The 19,788-nt window shown below is 39.1% G+C and overlaps 1 protein-coding gene across 2 annotated transcripts; it reads left to right on the top strand.

The window, feature by feature from the left end:
• The first annotated feature begins 284 nt into the window (after positions 1 to 284).
• On the top strand, positions 285 to 18,821 carry LOC122651401 (T-complex protein 1 subunit gamma-like). 2 transcript variants are annotated; one of them, XM_043844784.1, is made up of 14 exons: positions 285 to 341; positions 1,557 to 1,618; positions 6,676 to 6,748; positions 8,227 to 8,294; positions 8,458 to 8,527; positions 9,252 to 9,320; positions 9,419 to 9,490; positions 9,825 to 9,898; positions 10,053 to 10,330; positions 17,158 to 17,542; positions 17,616 to 17,741; positions 18,123 to 18,227; positions 18,323 to 18,397; positions 18,483 to 18,820. In XM_043844784.1, the coding sequence occupies exons 1-14, from the start codon at positions 317 to 319 to the stop codon at positions 18,672 to 18,674; spliced, it is 1,674 nt and encodes a 557-aa protein (XP_043700719.1). In that variant the 5' UTR covers positions 285 to 316; the 3' UTR covers positions 18,675 to 18,820. The 2 variants fall into 2 exon arrangements, with proteins under 2 accessions (XP_043700719.1, XP_043700718.1); XM_043844783.1 differs by having other exon boundaries at positions 289 to 341; positions 9,795 to 9,898; positions 18,483 to 18,821.
• Positions 18,822 to 19,788: the final 967 nt, after the last annotated feature.

The following is a 19,788-nucleotide window of genomic DNA, read 5'->3' as shown; positions in this document are numbered from 1 at the left end:
CCAGCAGCTTCGCGCCTTCGCCACTGCCCCCAAAAACACTAAGAACAAAGGCGTGATCTCTACAGACTTGAGAGCTAAGACTTCAACAACAATTGCAGGTTATTCTCCTCCTCTTCCCGCAAACGAGTTGATCCTTGCGATGAGATTTCCTGCCCTTCTCCCCATTTACTCGGCCATTTTTTTTAAAAATTTGTTCCCTAGTTCGTCTTTATATTTATGCTGATGTTGGAAGCATTCAGTCCCATTTTAACGTTAGTTTGGATTTCACTTCGTACACTTTCAATACCAGGGAAGTTAAAGAGGAAGAGGATCAACCATGCACGCTCCCGTCCTCGTTCTAAGTAAGTTCGCAAATTTATCTTTTTTATGTCATGCTTACACGGTTACTTTGGAGGTTAAGTGCTCTTTGTGGGAAAGTATTTTTTTTTTCTGAGTCCAAAATGTGGAAAACTCAGTATTTTGGAAGCCTAGTGTGGTACTTAATTTATGATTTTCTATAGATATAGTTTGTCGGTTTGAATTTATGCTATTGTTGAAAGATACAGTGAAGCAAGATTACCTGGGAATGGTTTAATATGTTTGCCCTGCCCTACTTTCTGTTGGGAGGAGCAGCAGCAGCATTGCAGGGGCACCTGGGTCTGATTCGTTCTCAGTGGTTGTATCCCGCCCATTGATTAGGTCCCCGGGGGGGGGGGGGGGAGGGTTCAATTCTATGTTCTTCAACTGGAAACCACAGGACTCAAAATGACTTCGTCTGTGGTTTTATGTGGTGCTTGAAGCGCGTAATTCACCAGACAGAATGGATTCATTGTCGGATGCTAACAATTGTCAGAAACGTCTTCATTTCCTTGAATCCTAGTATCGTAGATGACTCCACTTTGGATAAGTATCGTAGATATATGATATTGAAATGAAATGATATCATTGCCCATGGGTTTTAGATGCACATTGACATTCCCATGCACACATTTATGTACAACAACAACAAGAAGAAGAAATCAGCCTTATCCCAACTAAATGGGGTCGGCTACATGGATCCTTTCAAAATAACGTAGGGAAAACTGAGATCCGCACAAAGGGAAAGGGCAGTAAAATGAATGAAGAATAAAAATGAAGAAATGAGATTAGAAAAGTGAGAAATGGAAAATGAAAAATGAAAAATGAGAGTAAGAGGAAAGAGGATAGCCAGGAAATCAGGAAAATCTCAGCTACATGGTGTCGACAACGTGGATCCTTGCCCTCTAGTAGGCTCTATCTGAGGTCATACTTGGCACAAGACCCAGACTATGCATGTCATTCTTCACAACCTCACCTATGGTCATTTTAGGCCTGCCCTAGCTCTTTTAGCTCCTTCAATAGTTGACATGCACACATTTATGGATCTTTATTTATTTGTCTTTTGGTACGTCTGTTTTATAGGAGCTTTTTGTTGTTGTTTTTATATTGTTATTCACCTGAATAAGGAATCTGGATCTTTTGAGGTGCCTACAGTGCTATTGTTCATCAACCTGTATCCTATTGCAAATCTTATGCTTTTTATGAACTTGACTGAACAGAAGATTCTTTGAAGCGTGAATCTGGAAGTAAAGTGCACCATGCAAATATTCAAGCATCCAAGGTGGAGTTTTATTATCATTTTGATGATTATGGTCCTATTCATTGCGGTTGAGCCCCAAATGCATCCATATCTACTGCTTATTTTCTTCCCCAGTTTCATGATACTATTGAATAATGGGATGTATGAGGTTGGGTTCTATCGTACATGGTGAAGGGAAAAAGAAATTACTTGGATTTATTTAGTTCTAATGTCTTACATAGATAATATGCATTTATGAGCTTTACTATTTTTAGATTTGATTGTTGATACTTGTTATGGTTAACAGTTTCACACCATTCCGATTATTGTTGTTTATGTTCTCAAAGTTGCTGCCTTGCTGGACGCAATTGTCACATGAAAGTAGAATTTTACTTTCTCCTTTCAAATGAAACCCAGAGGATATGCTTTTAAGATAGAGTAAATTTCCAAATTCCAATAGAATACAAAATAAAAAGGGGAAAAAAAGTTGGCTCAAATTAAAAAAGAAAAGCATTATTTAAACAACAGTTCAATCATAATGATCTCAAGAAAAAAGCTTGTTTAAAAAGAAACTCTCCTTATGCAGCAATTGCTATTTCAGTATTTCATTTTTCTTGGGGATTAAACATCTACTGAACCCCACAATTAAAATAGAAGTTTGGTTGGAAAATTTCCAATGAGATTCACTTTTCAAATTTCTTTAGGGTAGTGGGAAATACGTTTTGTTTGAGGTCCACCATTAGGTTATTATATTGATTTTGATGCCTAGTTGAATATGGAGATTAGATATATAGTGTCATAGGATTTAGGACTATTGCTGATCTAGTTCATGGCAGCAGCAAGAGTCTCAAGGCAGTGATTGGCAGCAACCGCCTCTCATTGGAAGATTTTGAAGCCTCAATGAAACGAGTTGAGCAGTTCAGAAATTGCATCAGATGCATTTATGGTATTTTTGAATCAGCGATTAGAGTGTTGCTGATGTTTTAGCTAAAAGTCCGTGGATAAATAGAGAGAAATGTAGCTTCATCATCAACAACAACAACAGCATAGCCTCATTCCCAACTAAATGGGGTTGGCTACATGGATCCTTACTCTCCAAATAGATCTATTTGAAGGTCATACAAGATATGAGGCCTAAGCTATGCATGTCTAGTTGAAATTAAGCAAGGATCAAGGTGAGAGAGAAGAAATGAAAGAGAAGAGGCAGGAACAAGGAAGAAAAGAGAAGGAGAGAATAGTTAGATGAGTGCAAACTTGTGGAGAGAGTTGTAATGACTCTCCCTGATATTGGTTTACTAGCATAAGATATTGGAAATTGCATACACCTCCCTAGGGAGGTAAATGATAAAAAACATAAAAGCTTAATGCAACCTAACTAACAAGATAATAATCTAGTACCCAAAATACCCTTATTACATAAACTCCAACATGTCCTCACCACTTCTCCTATGGTTATTTTAGGCCTTCCCCTGGCTCTTTTAGTTTCTTCAATCTGAATCAAATCACTCTTCCATCAAAACAATACCATCAGCAAAAAGCATACACCAAGGAACCTCATATTGTACGTCTCTAGTTAAATCATCTATGATAAGCGCATACAAATAGAGGCTTAAGGCTGATCCTTGATGCAACCCAATTGTAATTGAGAATTCTCTACCTTGACCCCCCATAGTTCTTTCGCTAGTCACCACACCAATGACACCATCATACATGTCCTTAATTATGTACACATATTAACATGGCACCCTTCTCTTCTCTTGTATATGCTTAGATTAACTCCCTAGGGACTCTGTTGTAGGATTTTTCTAGGTCAATAAAGACCATATGGAGATCCTTCTTCCCCTCTCTATATCTTTCCTTGAGTCTCCCAAGTAAGAAAATAGCTTCCATCGTGGATCTTCCTGGCATAAAACCAAATTAGTTCTTCGAAATGTTAGATTCCTTTCCCAGGTGTGTTTCAATAACCCTCTTCCATAACTTCATCGTATGACTCATTGGTTTTGTGTAATTTAAAGGTTAATTCAAGGGTTAATAACTATTAGCAAGAAGGGGAAATTCCACAAACCTTCTATACTGTGCTGGTCCAAACAGGCAGACTCCATAACTACTCAAAAGAGGAGCACCAATTAGTTCATGTATCTCTTAACTTTATGTTTCTATATTCTTTTACATAAGCGAGACCCCAAAATTAGGTCTTTAGCTTTTTCTGCAGCCTAATAGACTGGTAGGGCATGGTCAACCGGTCATAAAAGCATCTTAGGTTTATTATACCTTGAATTGCACATATTACTGTGCAAATGGAAAAAGTTTTAAATCTTGCATTTTTTGGGATCGTCTCTGCTCTGGCCATCCTGTTAGCAAGTTAAGCATAGTGTCTGGTAGTTCCAGTTAACTCTCTCCCCCCAAGAAAAAGGAATAGTTCCAGAGCTGTTGAGCATAAGTGCAATGAATTAGTGTGTGAACAGTTTCTTCCTTTTGGATAATTTTTCATCTTGTGACTTGAACAAATAGAGGCGAACCCTGTTCATTTCTAAATTCTTCTTCCTTTAAATCTTTCTCTGATTTTGACTTGTTCCAGTAAATGTTGGAACAATCTAGCCATGATCCTATGCCTAAGCCTTTCTGAGATCCTCATGGATAGTGAATTGATACCTAATTTTACCTATTCCATTTAAAAAAAAAAAAACTCTGAAAAAGTCCCTTCAATGAACCACAAATGGGAGGGGATACCTTCAGCCCAATTCATTTATTTTGCACCAGGCTTTTGGAGTTATAAGATTTGTTCTAGGAGCACACTGGTCTGAATATGTGATCTTTGTTTGTTTGGATAGGTTTTGAAAGGCCCCTAGAGGCACATTTTCAGATATATTTCGTTAGAGTCTATGAAGAACAGTACCCTATCCTTGGAGATAAAGGGATGGTGGATTCGGCAAGTTTAAAAATGATTGGATTAGAGAGGTTGGACAGGAACTCAGTCAAGAGAAAAATCTGCATTCAAAGCCCTCTAGATATCTGTTGATGTGATTCTTATAAAACTATCAGCATCATCTTCTCTCAGTTTGTTTTCTTAGTTTTCCGTTCTTTCCCATCAAACCTGATGTAGATAAGTCATCTAAAGGGTTTATTCTATTGAAAATAAGCTTTGGGTTGGGTTATGTAGGTGTTGGGCTTTTGATCCCATGGGTTTATTTTGTAATTGGCCAATTTAATGAGCCATATGGGTAGAAAGTAGGAAAACGGGATTTGCTTCATTAGTTTAGTTAGAGTCCTATTTTGAGTGTGTTTTCTTTATTATTGTACTTTCTTAATCAGTTTATGTTACCTTATTAGGTAAGGATAGGGTTAGGCCTTTCCTTTTTAGTGTCAAGTCTACTTTTGAAGCTTCTATATAAGTTTGTAAGGTAGGCCAGCATTGTACACGAATTTGATTGAATAGAAAAGTTGCTTACGCAATGTTGAAAATCCTGAGATAGGATCGGTGAGATGCCCCGGCTGAGATAGCCAACCCCAACCTTCCCCAATCCCCTTCTGTCGGTTCTTGAATCCAAACCCAACTTTTGTTCAAATCGATCTCAAGAGTGCTACAAGCTGCTGGGATTTCTTTCAATTGATTGTCACATCGATTTCTTGAAGATTACCACATCAAGATCATTGCTGCTTCAACTGCTTACAAATTTGTGGGTTTATATTTGTTATTTCAACCAAGGAAATTGTCCCTCATTTGAGTTCCCATTGTTCTCTTGGTTCCCTCATATGATTTCTTGTTTATTGGAGTTTTTTTTTATTTGATCCTGCCTGGGATTAGACCTATTCTGGTTCTAGTCTTACATCAAAACCTTAGTTCTAAGCTTCCCCTTCCACCTTGGTTATCTTTGGTCTGACTGCTTCTCATGACAGGCCATCACAGACCTGATCATTAGCACTGAGGTTCTGGTTCTGATATTCGTGGTTGTTTTCTTTATAATACCAAGTGTTTCTTCTTTCTTTTCATCTGTTTTATTTTGCTCTATTTTAGTTTTGTTATTCGGGGGTGGGGGAGAGATGTGATGCTTTTGCTCTTAGACCCACAGTCAATTCCCAGGTCATGGAAACAATCAATGCGATTAATGAGAAAGTTACTAAGCTGAGAGGCACCCAATTGGTGCCAAGGCCTCCTAATATTTGATGCCAAGATGCAAGCTGAGGTGCTTGTTGGACTTAAGTGAGGAGTTTACAAATATATGCGTATCAGTTAAGTATATATAACACTAAGAGGCATAATACTTATGAATTATTCAATCACAGTCCAAAATAGCTTACAATGAATAACACTGCAATAATATGCAACAACCACAGCATATATAAAATTACAATTAGTCAGCAACAAATAGATAACTGGTGTGATGACAAACCATGAGTTTTATAATAGCCAATGAGCAAGATAGTTAGACCTGATCATTATAGCTTAAACCAATGTGCAATTTTACAATACAGGCTCTAGCTGTTCAACCAGAGCAAGCTATCAAGGACGCAATGGTCTAATGAGTAGAGCAGCCCAACCACAAAAATAAAAAAAATGCATTCATCGTTGAAGTAGTGCAAGTGCAAGGAGATGAGGCTCAAGCTGTGTGCCTTGTTCTTGAGCCTCAAGGTGCATGCTTGAGGTCATAGTTGTTACGGTGTCTAGGCTACCCAAGGCAGTTGGAGGGGGCCTGGATGCAAGGCGGCACCAACAAGGGGACCAAGGTGTCCAAGACTCTAAGGCATGCGCCTTGACAACTATGCTTGAGGTGCAGTCCTTGATAATCCTGATCAAGGGTTAGCTGAAATGAATATAAACTACGTCAGCATTAAGTTTCCAGGGTTGATGTTTTTCCGAACTTGAAATGGATGAAAAGAAATTCGATAAAATATGTTTCCAATCATGACCCCAATTTCCAAGGAAAAGGAGCTCATATACAGTTCTCACAATCATTGCTATTAGTTGCCACTTTTTGTTGGAGATTCTATTAGACACGTCACTTGGCCTGGCTTTGGTGTCTTCTTCTTCTTTTACATGTTTTCTTAAGGATCATTTTTTCATATGACTGAAGTTCTTACTGCATGAATTTGTTCTGCAGGCTGTTGCTGACATAATCCGTACTACTTTGGGCCCCCGTTCCATGCTGAAGATGCTCCTAGATGCTGGAGGAGGTATTTCATTTTCATTTATTTATATTACTGTATACTTTTTCATTTGTCTGGTCAATCTCTGGTGCAGCACTAGTACTCAATGTCTTGACCTTTGTGCTGTGTTTAGATGTAAATTATTCATCAGATTCTGTTATCTCAACTCTGGACATTGTTCCTCCCCTTATTTTACAATTAGATTGATGGATTATCATGGTTAGACTTGCAATTTTCACATATCATCGTTGCCCGTGGTGGGGTATAGATTTTAGTCTGCATTCGGAGATGAATTGTTTTGTAAGGACTGCTAGTTTTCTCTGGTCATCTCATTCACTTCTGCTACTTTGACACTTAAGTTGAGATTACTACGAGAGGGATTTGTGGAAGGTGCCTTATATGGAGGAATCAATTATTTTGTCATTTACTTAAATTCGATGTGGAACTGATGCAGATCATAGGGAGGGGATTTGGAGGATATTCTAGAAGACCTAGAGGAGATTGAGTGGAATATTCTATTAAAGATATTCCAGCTATTATGAGGATTGTGGGTTACACTTTGTGGCTTCCTACTTTCTATTTTGTAGGGTTGGATAGATATGCTACAATCCAACCATAGTTTCTTTTTTTTTAATGTTCTAGATAGATTTTATTTTGAAGAAAGACTCAAGTTGTAACTTGTAAGGGATCCTCTTACCATACTAGAGGTTTCCTTTTTGTTGGTTTCTATGAAGTTATAAAGAAAGGAGAAGGGGCTTAGACCCTCTAACGATTCTAAAAAGAAGAAGTGAATTTTGGCTTCAGCCTTGTTGGTGCAGTGGTGATGCAATGCCCTCTTGGTGGTGATTCCAAGAGCCTGATTGGTGGTGATTTCAATCAAACCCTACTGTGGTGATTCAGTAGGTTGGGTATGGTGGTGAAGCTTTGGTCATATCCTTTCTTGTTTCTTCTTTCGTATATAAAAGAATTAAAAAAGAGAGATAAAAAAAAATAAAATCTGTTATTGATTTATTTTTATCCATATTGGGATCTTGTTGTAATTGATCTCTCACTAGTTCTTCCTGGTTTGGGATTGATTCTGCATTAGAAACCATCGTATTTCAGTCCTCTGCTTCTCCCTGTTGTGGATTCAAAATGGATTACCATCTTCTTAGGTTGGAGATGGTTAAACTTTCTCCCTCCATCCAGCTTGTCTTTTAAAAATTCGGCAAAGCTGGTTCAATGTGTCTTTTTTTTTTTTTTTTTCTTTTTGGGGTTGGGGGGGGGGGGTTGAACAGCTCATTTTATGTGTTAACTTCAGGAAGTGATTAAACAATGACATCAAATTATTAAAAATTAGCTTTCCATTTTTTGACTTGTTTTTTACGTTATATTGGATTGTTTTCTCCAAGATCTGCTTATATTTTGTTTTCTTGTCATCTTGGTGTGTAATTCGTTACTCCAAAGTCCAAACATTTCCAGTATTATGGATATTGGATGAGTTTCTTTCCTTTTGGGTTTTACAGGCATTGTTGTGACGAATGATGGAAATGCGATACTGCGTGAGTTGGACCTTGCCCATCCAGCTGCTAAGGTAGCTTATTCAATCTCCTGCTTGATTATTGTTTGGTAGATTCTTCCTAAAATATGCTACTATTTTTGTCACTTACGCTATTTTGTTGGACTTAACTTGTTTATCTGTGAATACAACTACTCACTTTCAATTTTGTTGCAATTTACGTATCCTGGAATGACAGTCTATGATTGAACTCAGCCGCACACAAGATGAAGAAGTAGGGGATGGAACCACTTCAGTAATTGTTCTTGGTATGTTATATAAGCCTGCTCCCATGCTATTGTTTTCTGGAACAGAAAGTGCATCTGTCCTTGATATTAATGCAAGAAGAGTTTGCTTAGTCTTGCGCTATCCTTGATAAGAGAGATTTATGTCTTACCTGGACCTATGTAAGGCTGACAGTACCTAACCCAATGAACCAATGAGATTGACATTGTCAAAACTGGTTAATCATTTTGTCAATTTGGAATACGTCCACTAAATTTAAGTTCCAATCCCTTGTTACCTGGCAATTCTTCCTGTTTATGCATGTGGGTTGACTTATCTTTACCTTATTAATATACTGGTGGTTCTTAAATGGAATTTGCTGTTCCTGTGCCATTGCTCCCATTACATATATGACATGCTTGTTGCCCAGACAGTTGGGATACGTGGCCCACTATAGGATTTCTAGCTGGGAGGTATCCTATATTAACATCATCGCAAGTGACTGTGACATCTATAAAACTCAAGTTCTAGCTATTTATCTGGATCCCTCCTGGTGGAAGGTACTATCAAGTTTCTTTTGATTTGTTTAATGGTGGCAGCTTAAATATTAATCTGCAAAATTCATTGTAGTGGTGGCTTTTTCTCTGTCCCTTTTTTTTTTCCTGGGACTTCGGGGTTGGCAGGGTGGGGCTGTGCTCTTAATTTTGAAAAGGAAGATAATGGCATTATTGATCTGTTTGAATGTAACAATTTTTTATTATTTAATAGCTGGCGAGATGCTTCATGTGGCTGAAGCTTTTATTGACAAGAATTATCACCCCACAGTCATTTGCCGAGGTAATTTAATGTCTTGGAGGAAATTGATCCTTTAGTTTACTTTGACAAGAAATATGTCTTTTCTTTTTATTGTTTTTAATTTTAATCCATTATCACAGCATACAATCAAGCTCTTGAGGACGCCATTGCTGTGCTTGACAAAATTGCTGTGTCGGTTGATGTGAATGATCGTAAGTTTCCAGACAATTTCAGTAGCTGATCATGTTATTCTCTATCATTTTGATTGGGTGTGGATAATATGGGATGTTCCTCCATGTACTGGTGTATTGAGTACAAAATTATAAAGGGCTGCCCAGGCCTGGAGTTCTGGGGTAAAAAAAAAATTATTTTATTGATATCACTGGAATTGCTTTGCTTCTTTCCTTCACTGTCAGAGCATTCCTGTTTAAATCAATACAAGATTTGGTACTCAATGAATCTGTGCTTTACTTCGGTTGTAGGTTCTTTAGCATTGTAGTTTTTCTAATTAAACAGATAGTAATGGTCATATGTTGATCATGGCAGGTGCTGCAATGCTGGGACTGGTTAAGAGTTGTATTGCGACAAAGTTCACTAGTCACTTTGGAGATCTAATTGCTGTAAGTTATCTGTCCTGTTTTATCCTCTTATCTTGGATATAATGTTTATACGTGTTTTTTTTTTAATCATTCTATAGGCATCTCCTCTTATTTATTTAAGCATTTTTCTTCTTACTTTTAACGGGGAAATTTTGCCTGAAAATTTTCTTTCCAGGACTTAGCTATTGATGCTACCATGGCTGTGGGTGTCGATCTTGGCCAAGGATTGCGGGAAGTGGATATCAAAAAGTATATAAAGGTTGAGAAGGTTCCTGGTGGCCAGTTGGAAGATTCTAGGGTGCTGAAAGGTGTTATGTTTAACAAAGACATTGTTGCCCCTGGAAAAATGAGAAGAAAGATATTAAATCCACGCATTGTACTTCTTGATTGCCCTCTTGAATACAAGAAGGGAGAGAATCAGACAAATGCTGAACTGCTTAAGGAAGAGGACTGGTAAGATTTGCTGTGTGGCTGCTGTTGCATATTTTTTCCTTCTTGTTCATAACATTGCCATTCTAAACAGAAGCAGGATTTGTACTCTTTGTGACTACTGTGTTACATATATTTTGGTCACTGGCATTGACCCTTGTGGTGGATGCAAATGTTTTGCATTCCCCCCCCCCCCCACCAAAAAAAAAAAAAAAAAGAAAAAAAAAAAGAAAAAAAGAAGAATCCTTTTAAATCTTAAAGGTGTAGGATACAACCTGGTTGGACCACTTGAACTGGGTGTTTCAGAGTGAAACCTGCAATGCTCACTTTATTTTGGATGTGCATCTCTCAGATCCTGCTCCCATAATAAATAAAAGGGAAAATCTTGTGGTATCCAAAGTTGGTGAAAAAGTAGCTTTAACGTTACTTTCTTGCCCTTTGAGAATAACATACTTCTTTAATGTAGTCCTAGATTGGTAGAGGACCAACTAGGAGACAATCAACCAGGATCTGTTATGAACAGGTGAATCGGCTAGGTCAAAATAGGGTTTTTGGTGAAATTAGGGTTAGGGTTAGGGTTATGTCAAGCCAAGGTAGGGGAGTCTATCAGTGAAGGTCCTGAGTTGTTTTAATGGAGGGAAGTATGCTGATTTGAAATAACAGCAGTATAGGGTTAGGGTTTTGGGTTTTTAATAAGAGAATATTGATGGGATCTAGGGTTTAGAGTGGGAGGATGGGGCTAGGGTTTGGATCGAGTGCTAAGGGGGCAGAGAGGGTAATTCGGTTTTGGTTTGGTGAGATATTGATGGGTGGATTGGTCTGTGCAGATTTTAGGTTATGGAAAACTCAAAAATAATAAGGGGGGAATGTTAGGGTTTGGAGCTGTAGAGGATTAGAAGAAGAATTGGGGGTTGGGTTCAAACTTAATTGTACTGGCAGAAAGTAATTGGCAGCAGCTTGATGATGGAGGAATCTGAATAAAAATGGAATCATTGACTGAAACTAGAAAGTAGAACTTGAAGAGAACCACCCAGGCTTCACACCGCAAGGTGTTGATTGGATCAAACACAAGACAATCTTCAAAGAGAAGAGAAGAAGCAGCAACTTGCAAGAGCAAAGTTTTCAAGAGTCAGAGGTAATGTCCACCTCCCACGATTTCATTAGAATATATAGGTGGCCAATGGCCTTAATCCTAACCAGCCTAGGAGAAGGAATAGATCCCCCCCTAGCTGAGCTCTATTACATGGGCAGTAGGTCATGTGACTTATTAATTGGTCAAAAATAAAAAAGATCCTATTCTAAAAGAATATTCTAAAATCACTTAAATTGGACTAGTGGTTCAACCAGTTCAATTTAAAACATAAAATAAAAACTAAGTATGGAAGTCTACTTTACATAGGCATCCCTACTACTACTACTACTACTTGGACAGCAGCTTCTTGTTCCTCTTCTTCTTGTGGATGTAGTGCTTCAACTCTGCATCATTCTTCTTTCAATGAGGACCATTTCACACATGAAAGCATGCAAGACAATGATAGCTCTTCTGGTGATGTAGATCACAAGTCCATATGTACCCGCATGAACAAACCCCAAAACCATCTCAGCAAGGTTGTCGGATTCAACTGCTGTGAGAGGCAGCCTAGTCTGATAATGTGGCAAGTTTTTGTTGGTTTGAATGTTTGATGGAGCATCACCTAAGGCAGCTCCAGCCCAGAGAGAAGCATGAAGAAGATAAGAGACCAAGACAATTTGATTTTTTAAAAAAAGTTACTGTTCACATGAACAGTACCAAAATTATTGTTCGCGTGAACAGTGATTTGAGGGCTGATATGGACAGTTGGTGTGAAGATTAGCTGCTGGATGTTGGTGGAATATTCTATTAGAAGCTGCTATTAACTTAGTTTCTATTTTTGTAATAGTTTCTTAGTTATTAAGTCTAGGTATCTAGTATTTTCTAATTTTGTTTCTTTCTTTTTAGTAGTTACTATATGTACTAGTTTCCAATTTTGTTCCTTGCATGTTGGCTGAACTATAAAGCCTAGTTTCTATTTTCATTACGTTTCTATTTTAAAAGTTACTATTTCTTAAGTTTCTAATTTTGTAAGCTGGCCTATTCCATTAAATAGGCAGCCCCTCTTGTAATAGAAACAGGTTTTGGAGAATAGAATTTTCAGGCCATGTTGCCATCGTTTATGGGAGAATATTCTTGTTTCAACAGCTGGGATAGCTGTGGGTGAGAGACCCAGGTTGAGAAACCCATCCCCTACCCCCTTCTTCTTCTATCTTCTCTATATCCTCTTCCTCTTCTTCTTATCTTTTTTTTTTTTTAATGTTATTCTTCATATGTAAAAAGAAAAAAAAAAGCACTAAAAGTTTCAGTTATTCAATTTGTTCATCCTTATTGTGTTGATGCTGGCTGCAATCGATCTCCCGCTGGTTTCCCTTGTTCGAGGTCGACTTTTGCATTATCTGGTCTTTAAGAATGACATAATGGTAGGTCACTTTTGAATAATTTTGAAAATCTTTTTTTACCCGACTTGAAGAACTTTTCGGAATAAGATAAGGAGCACTCAAAACTCGAAGGTTACAACTTCTAAGTCCACCACTTTGGTATAACATTGCACCCATAAATAAATGGTTACTTTTTCTTTATTTCGGATCCTTTTGGTTTTGGTTGTATGACCGGTTTGAATGTTGGTTTTAAAAGCATGAGCACAACTGTTTGTTGTTGGCAAGTTCTCCTCTTTAGGTTTGTGTCAGCTGTGTGAACTGTGCAGGAGCACAATAACGCTTTGTTGTTGAATGCACTGGCATTGTTCCTGATGCAATACCTCTAACAGTTAATGCGAAATAAAGTGGCCTTCGGTCTTTGAGAGACATCTCCACCTAGCATACCTTATTTGTTTCCCTATTCCAATCTATAAATAAAGTGGCCTTCTGTCTTTGAGAGACAAGCCGGATATTCTGATCCCACTCTGATATTCAACTTGGTATCAGAGCGCCAAAAAACCCTAAAATTTTATTTGGTTTTCTTTTTCCGCCACCGCCGCCAGTAGAACACCACCATTGATCTCGAGGCTCCGGCCTCACTGCGTCAGATATGGTTGACTGAACATGTGGCAATGCATGTCATACCATGTATGATTGTCATCAACAACCATTGACCGCCGCTGCCACCTACCACCGCCACTGCTGTCCGGCTCCAATGACCGCTCCAGCACTGCCGCTGTGCCTCCCAGGGCCTTAGCCCTCTTTCCATCGCTGCACCAGGGGATCCACCCCGTCTCGCGATCGTCCAGGGGACTCCTACCCTCTCTCGAACCAAATCAAGGGCCTCCCGCCCCTGTTGCAGACCACCCAGGGTCTCCTGCCCCTGTCGCATGACCTCCATGGCCTCCCACCCCCTGTTGGCACTATCCCAGGGCCTCTCGCCCTCTGTCGGAGTCACCTAGGGCCTCCTACCCTTTGTCGGCACAAACCAGGGCCTCCCGCCTCTTGCTGCAGACCACCCAGGGCCTTCCGCCCCTGTCGCACGACCTCTAGGGCTTCCCCCCTTATTGCACGACCTCCAGGGTCCTTCGCCTCTTACAGTTAGGGATGTAAACAGATCGGATTCGGCTCAGATATGGATTAGATGTGATCGGATCCGGATATTCCCTGACCGAATACGGATACCTCTAAACGGATTCGGATGTGGATCGAATTTGGATTTTCAACCATTCATTTACATCTTTGCCTTGTGTAACCCGGACCTTCCTCCCCTAGCAAATACAATTCACTCTCAATCCATATCTCTTAGATCATGATTCTCTTTTCCTCATATTCTAGAACCTGTTGAATCTTAAAAAACCCTCATGATCATTATTTACTTAATTTTTTATTATTAAGTATTTGGATTTTTTCGGGACGGATTTTTATCGGAGTATTCGGATTTTTTTTCCGCATATCTCTATACAAATACGGTACATCCCTACTTACAGTGCTTGACCCTGGCCTCTCCCAGGCCCTCCACTTCTCTATTTGCCTTGGTGCCTATCCATCTCGTTGCGATATGCTGTCTCGCTACTCTCGTGAATGACACGTTAGCCTCCATACCGCTACTCCTTGCTTTATCTATTTGTTTACGTTCCATATCAGCTTCTTTGTTGTGATTCCATCTCATGGCAGACGATTGTGATGTTAATGACTCCACAGGAGATGTTGGGGGTAGTGAGGTGAGTTGTGTTGGGATTCATGGCCATAACCTCTCTTTGAAAGCGGGTCCAACCAAGTTGAATGGGACTAACTACCTTGCATGGTCACGGGCATGTTTTTTGACAAACTACCTTTCTAAAATAAATAAAAAGGGTTTTCTTATTGTATATGTTGACGACATTGTTGTGACCGGAAGTGACGAGGATGAGATCACCAAAATAAAAACTCAACTAGCACAGGAGTTTGAGATTAAAGATTTGGGACCGCTTCGATACTTCCTGGGAATTGAGGCTGCCCGTTCCAATAAGGGCATCTTTATTTCGCAGAGGAAGGATGTCTTATATTTTCTCAATGAAACTGGGATGTTAGGTTGCCAACCACCAGAGTCTCCCATTGAAGTCAGTCATCATCTGAGCAGCACCGGGGTGATCCGGTCGACAAGGAGAGTTATCAGAGACTGGTGGGCAGGCTGATCTACCTCTCCCATACTCGGCCAGACATAGCCTATGCAGTTGGAATTGTCAGCCGATTCTTAGATGATCCTCGTACCATGCACCTTGAGATACTTGAAATCAGCCCTTGGCAAAGGCCTTTTATTCTCCAACAGCAACAATCTTCAGTTGGAAACCTTTATAGATGCTAATTGGGCTGGCTCTATTGAAGACTAACGCTCTACTTCTGGATACTACACCTTCCTTGGAGGCAACTTGGTTATGTGGAGGAGCAAGAAACAAGCTGTTGTATCTAGATCCAGTGCAGAGGCCGAGTATCGAGCAATGGCCCAAGGAGTCTGCAAACTAGTCTGGCTCAAGGTATTGTTAGGAGATTTGGGCTTAGCTGTTGGTACACCTATGCGCCTATATTGTGACAACAAAGCAGCAATCAACATAGCACATAATCCGGTTCAACATGATAAAACCAAGCACATCCAAATCGACAGGCACTTCATCAAAGATAAACTGGAACAAGGCACCATTTGCATCCCTTTTGTCCCCACAACTAATCAATTAGCTGATGTCTTTACGAAAGGCCTTCATTGTAAAGTTTTTCACCCTCTTGTGTGCAAGTTGGGCATGCGAGATATGTATGCTCCAACTTGAGGGGAAGTGTTAATGTGTGTAATGTGTCCAGGTTCAATGTACTGTCCAGGTTCGATGTACCTTGTGTGCTAAGGTGGAGCTGAGTCATCTCCACCTAGCATACCTTATTTGTTTCCCTATTGCAATCTATAAATAAAGTGGGCCTAGCCGAATATTCTGATCCCACTCTGACATTCAACTTAAACCATGGCATTTAGATAGAACATCAACTTATAGTGGGTTTCTGCAATAGAGTGGCCATCGAGGAGTTTGTGAATTGTATTTTGATTTCTCTTTCTTGGAGCCTTCAGGCCACTTTCTGTAATTCTAGTTCATATTTATATTTTGTTAGTTTGGATCAATTTAACTAGGATATGATCTTATAAATTTTGACAGAATGTTACATTTCAAACTTAAGGAGGAGTTCTATTAGGAAAGGAGGGCAGATGTGACATTTATAGGGAAGCATATATTTCACTTTACATGTTTCATCAACAGAATTCTAGTTAGTGGAAAAAAGTAGATTCCGAGTGTGGATTGGACACTAATCAATGGAACCTTGATGACTTTAAGTATTGGTAATCTAGTACTACTACTTAGTACACCATTATTCTACTTATTTTTATTCTTCTTGCTCTGGAATTTCCTCGATTGTTGCATACATGTCTTCCTTCTTAACTCAAAGCTTAAAGTTCTCATTCCAAGCCAATTAAAATCCTTCTGTGGCTAAGTTTAAGTTCTAGAAGCTTTATTTTAACACTTAAACTACACACAAGACTATAATTTTCTTTTGGGCAAGAGATAGTTGTCTAGTTGTGTAGCGACTGCATCAACGTGGGGGCCAATGAGAGTGCAGGCAAAGGGATCTGCCTGAATGTGATTTTTTATTTTGCTGGGGGCTGAATGGCAATTTCACGCTGTCCTGTGTCTGGGCGCAGGAACCACGCAACCAGTTAGCGTTCTTTTTTCCTTTTCTTTTTACTAGATGAACGTCCAGGGTATTTCTCTCAAAAGCCTGGAAAAAGATTGTAAGATCTTGAGACATTTATGTATTGCTTAACTTAAGCTCTATTTTAGCCTCAATTTCTTATCCTTTCAGGCTGTCAATACAACTCAAATTCAAGTTTGTGAAATCCTAGATATGAGTTTGATTTCAAATTTCTAATTTTTAACACTGGTAAGTAGCAACTAGTTTATGCCCAAAGCCTTTATTTTCAATTTCTTAATTTCCCTTGAACTGTCCTGTTAGACTGAACAAACATTTTCCTAGTGTTTGAGAAAATCCCGCATCGGGCTTCCTTTTGTTACCTATCAGTTCCACTAGGGGGTGGGTAGGGGGCTTAGATAGTTGGTTATGGTTATTTGGAATGTTTATTAGATCGTGAGACCTGCTTTTTCATGGGCTAGAATGAAAAGCCTGCTTCTTCCCAATTAAATTTGGTTAAATGGCCTGTTAAATTTTTTTGGCTTCTTCATAAAAAATAGATATTGAGTGTATGAAAATGTTGGTCGTTAATCATGGAATACCACTGAACTTCTGGGCTGTAGTTTAATTGATTGTTTGTTGAATTTTGGCAGGGGTGTGCTTCTCAAATTGGAAGAAGAATATATTGAGAACCTTTGTGCACAGATTCTGAAATTCAAGCCTGACTTAGTAATCACGGAGAAGGGTCTTAGTGATCTTGCCTGCCATTTCTTTAGCAAGGCAGGGGTCAGTGCAATCAGAAGGTTGAGGAAGACTGACAACAACAGGATCGCTAGGGCATGTGGAGCAGTTGTTGTCAACAGACCGGATGAGCTCCAGGAATCTGACGTTGGAACTGGAGCAGGACATTTTGAGGTCAGGAAAATCGGGGATGAGTTTTTTTCCTTCATTGAAGAGTGCAAAAACCCAAAGGCTTGTACAGTTCTTTTAAGGGGTGCTAGCAAGGACCTCTTGAATGAAGTGGAAAGGAACCTTCAGGTAAATTCTGAATTTGTATTTGAAGACATTTGAATTTTGGAATTTGTATTCTAAGAATCTTTTTAACAAACAGGACGCCATGTCTGTATCACGAAATATAATTAAAAATCCAAAACTTGTTCCTGGTGGGGGTGCTTCGGAGCTGACTGTATCTGCTACCTTGAAGCAGAAGAGTTCGTCTATTGAAGGCATAGAAAAGGTAAATTGACTTCGTGACATCAATATAGCTAGGAAATTGAAAATTTGTGATTCAGAATTGTCTTACCTAGCTATTAAGAAAAGTAGAGACTTTCACTGGAGCAGCCTCAAAGGTATTGAATTGTAATTAATTTATAGGACGTTTATAGGTTTTACATTGAAAAAAATCGGTATTACTTTGAGTGAAAAGTGCCATGACTTTGTCTACTCTTTGTTTACTTAGACAATAACCGAGATCAAGAACAAGTGACAAGTTAACTTTTCATTTTTTTCACTTGGGAGGGGGGAGGGGGAGTTATCCTTCCTGTAAGTGTTAAAAATTGCTCTACTGTGGTAAGATAGAAAGCTGACTGAATGGTTTTTTGCATTTGATTGTCCACAGTGGCCATATGAAGCTGCAGCCATAGCCTTTGAAGCAATCCCACGGACTTTGGCCCAGAACTGTGGGGTTAATGTGATCCGGACGATGACTGCCTTGCAGGGAAAGGTATACAGCTGCTAGCAGATATTCAATAATTTGAGATCTAATGGGATGGGGTAATGAGCTATTTCTGTATCTTCTATGATGATTCTTTGTTGCAGCATGCAAATGGTGAAAACCCATGGATTGGTATTGATGGGATCACTGGTGCTATTGTGGATATGCAAGAGAAGCGGGTATCTGTAGCTTTACTCTTGTTTTTTAGTCCTTTGTTTTGCAAATTGAAAATTTTTATTTATTTCTTTATTTTTTTCACTTCAGATTTGGGATGCATATAATGTGAAGGCACAAACTTTTAAGACGGCCATTGAAGCTGCTTGTATGCTACTGAGGATTGATGACATTGTGAGTGGAATCAAGAAGAAGCAAGCTCCTGGGGCTGGCCAAGCACAATCGAAGCCTAAGATTGAGGAAGAGGGAGATGCAGACAATGAACAGATGCTTCCAGAGTAAATTCCCGGTGCCTCTGCACTGGCTGTTATACTTTACATCAACCACCCAAATTTTCTATGTTCCTACTTATCATGTGGGGAAATGTCAAAGCCTGGTCTGAAATGGGGGTTTCCTGCAGTAATCAGATGATTCTTTTTCCCTCTTTTTTGTTGGGGTGGGGGTGGGTGGGTGGAGGATCTTAACTGTTTGATGGCTTTTTCATTCTCCATTTATTAATTGTGTGCTAATACCGTAAAAGAAATTCTTAATTGAGTGCATAAGTTATGGTTCTCATTACTTCTGCCACTAATTGAGGAGACAATAGTGAGGGTTTTCAAGTTCCATTCTTTCATCATTATGTGATAGTTTCGTAAAAAATTAGAGAAAAATGTAGTGAGAGGGTTGAGTTTATGATCTTTGTTTGTAATTATTGATGGATTACAACACAGTATTACATTATGCACACGAGATGTGCTGGATCCACAATCCAATGTATTCATGGGAGATTCTCATGGGAGTCTCCTTTTTCTGCATTGTTGGCTGGAATTCTTGACCCCAGCTAGAAGCACTGTATTGGATGGTTATAATCATGTATTGTGCTAGTTAAGAAGTCAAATTTTGTGGTTATTGTACTTCTGCACATGGGCTGTCTTAGTGAACTTACTGAAGCTATTACTGCTGGAGCTTAGACTGAGCAGATTAAAATTTCATTCCATTCCTGTCTGAACGATCTATAGTTTTGAGGAGTCACTGTTGGATCCTGAACCTGAGCTGTGTTAACATTGAGACCACGGAAGACGAATTTACATTTTCATGCATCAGATATATATATATATATTTCATTGGTGAATTGTACAATTGAGACCTGGATCAATAGTGTATCAGGTACAAATCTGATCATTTCATAACTAGTTGCCCTGATAGGTTGTCGGAAAAGCTGGGTTCTCAATAGGAATGGATGAGCTTTGAGTACTAAAGCTTTATACTAGGGAAGATTGAAGCTGACCATGTTTTCTATCTGCAAATTCTATTTACTAATATTTTATCTCATGCCCTCTAGAGAGGCAGTAGGGTCAGGTTAACTTGCAATACTGCAATGTCATGGGAGATTGTTGTTTGCTTCTTAATTTACAAA

The sequence above is a fragment of the Telopea speciosissima genome, chromosome 2 (genome assembly GCF_018873765.1).
Source record: "Telopea speciosissima isolate NSW1024214 ecotype Mountain lineage chromosome 2, Tspe_v1, whole genome shotgun sequence".
Classification (NCBI taxonomy): domain Eukaryota; kingdom Viridiplantae; phylum Streptophyta; class Magnoliopsida; order Proteales; family Proteaceae; genus Telopea; species Telopea speciosissima.
Note: the sequence above shows the minus strand (reverse complement) of the source record. Positions and strands in the feature narration are given on the sequence as shown.

What these genes read in the sequence shown, in the direction of transcription:
- LOC122651401 (XM_043844783.1), top strand. Translation starts at nt 317, where the DNA reads ATGCACGCTCCCGTCCTCGTTCTAA. An exon ending in TTGCCCATCCAGCTGCTAAG is followed by an intron (nt 8,295 to 8,457) that starts GTAGCTTATTCA and finishes CTGGAATGACAG; the next exon opens with TCTATGATTGAACTCAGCCG. An exon ending in TGACTGCCTTGCAGGGAAAG is followed by an intron (nt 18,228 to 18,322) that starts GTATACAGCTGC and finishes TCTTTGTTGCAG; the next exon opens with CATGCAAATGGTGAAAACCC.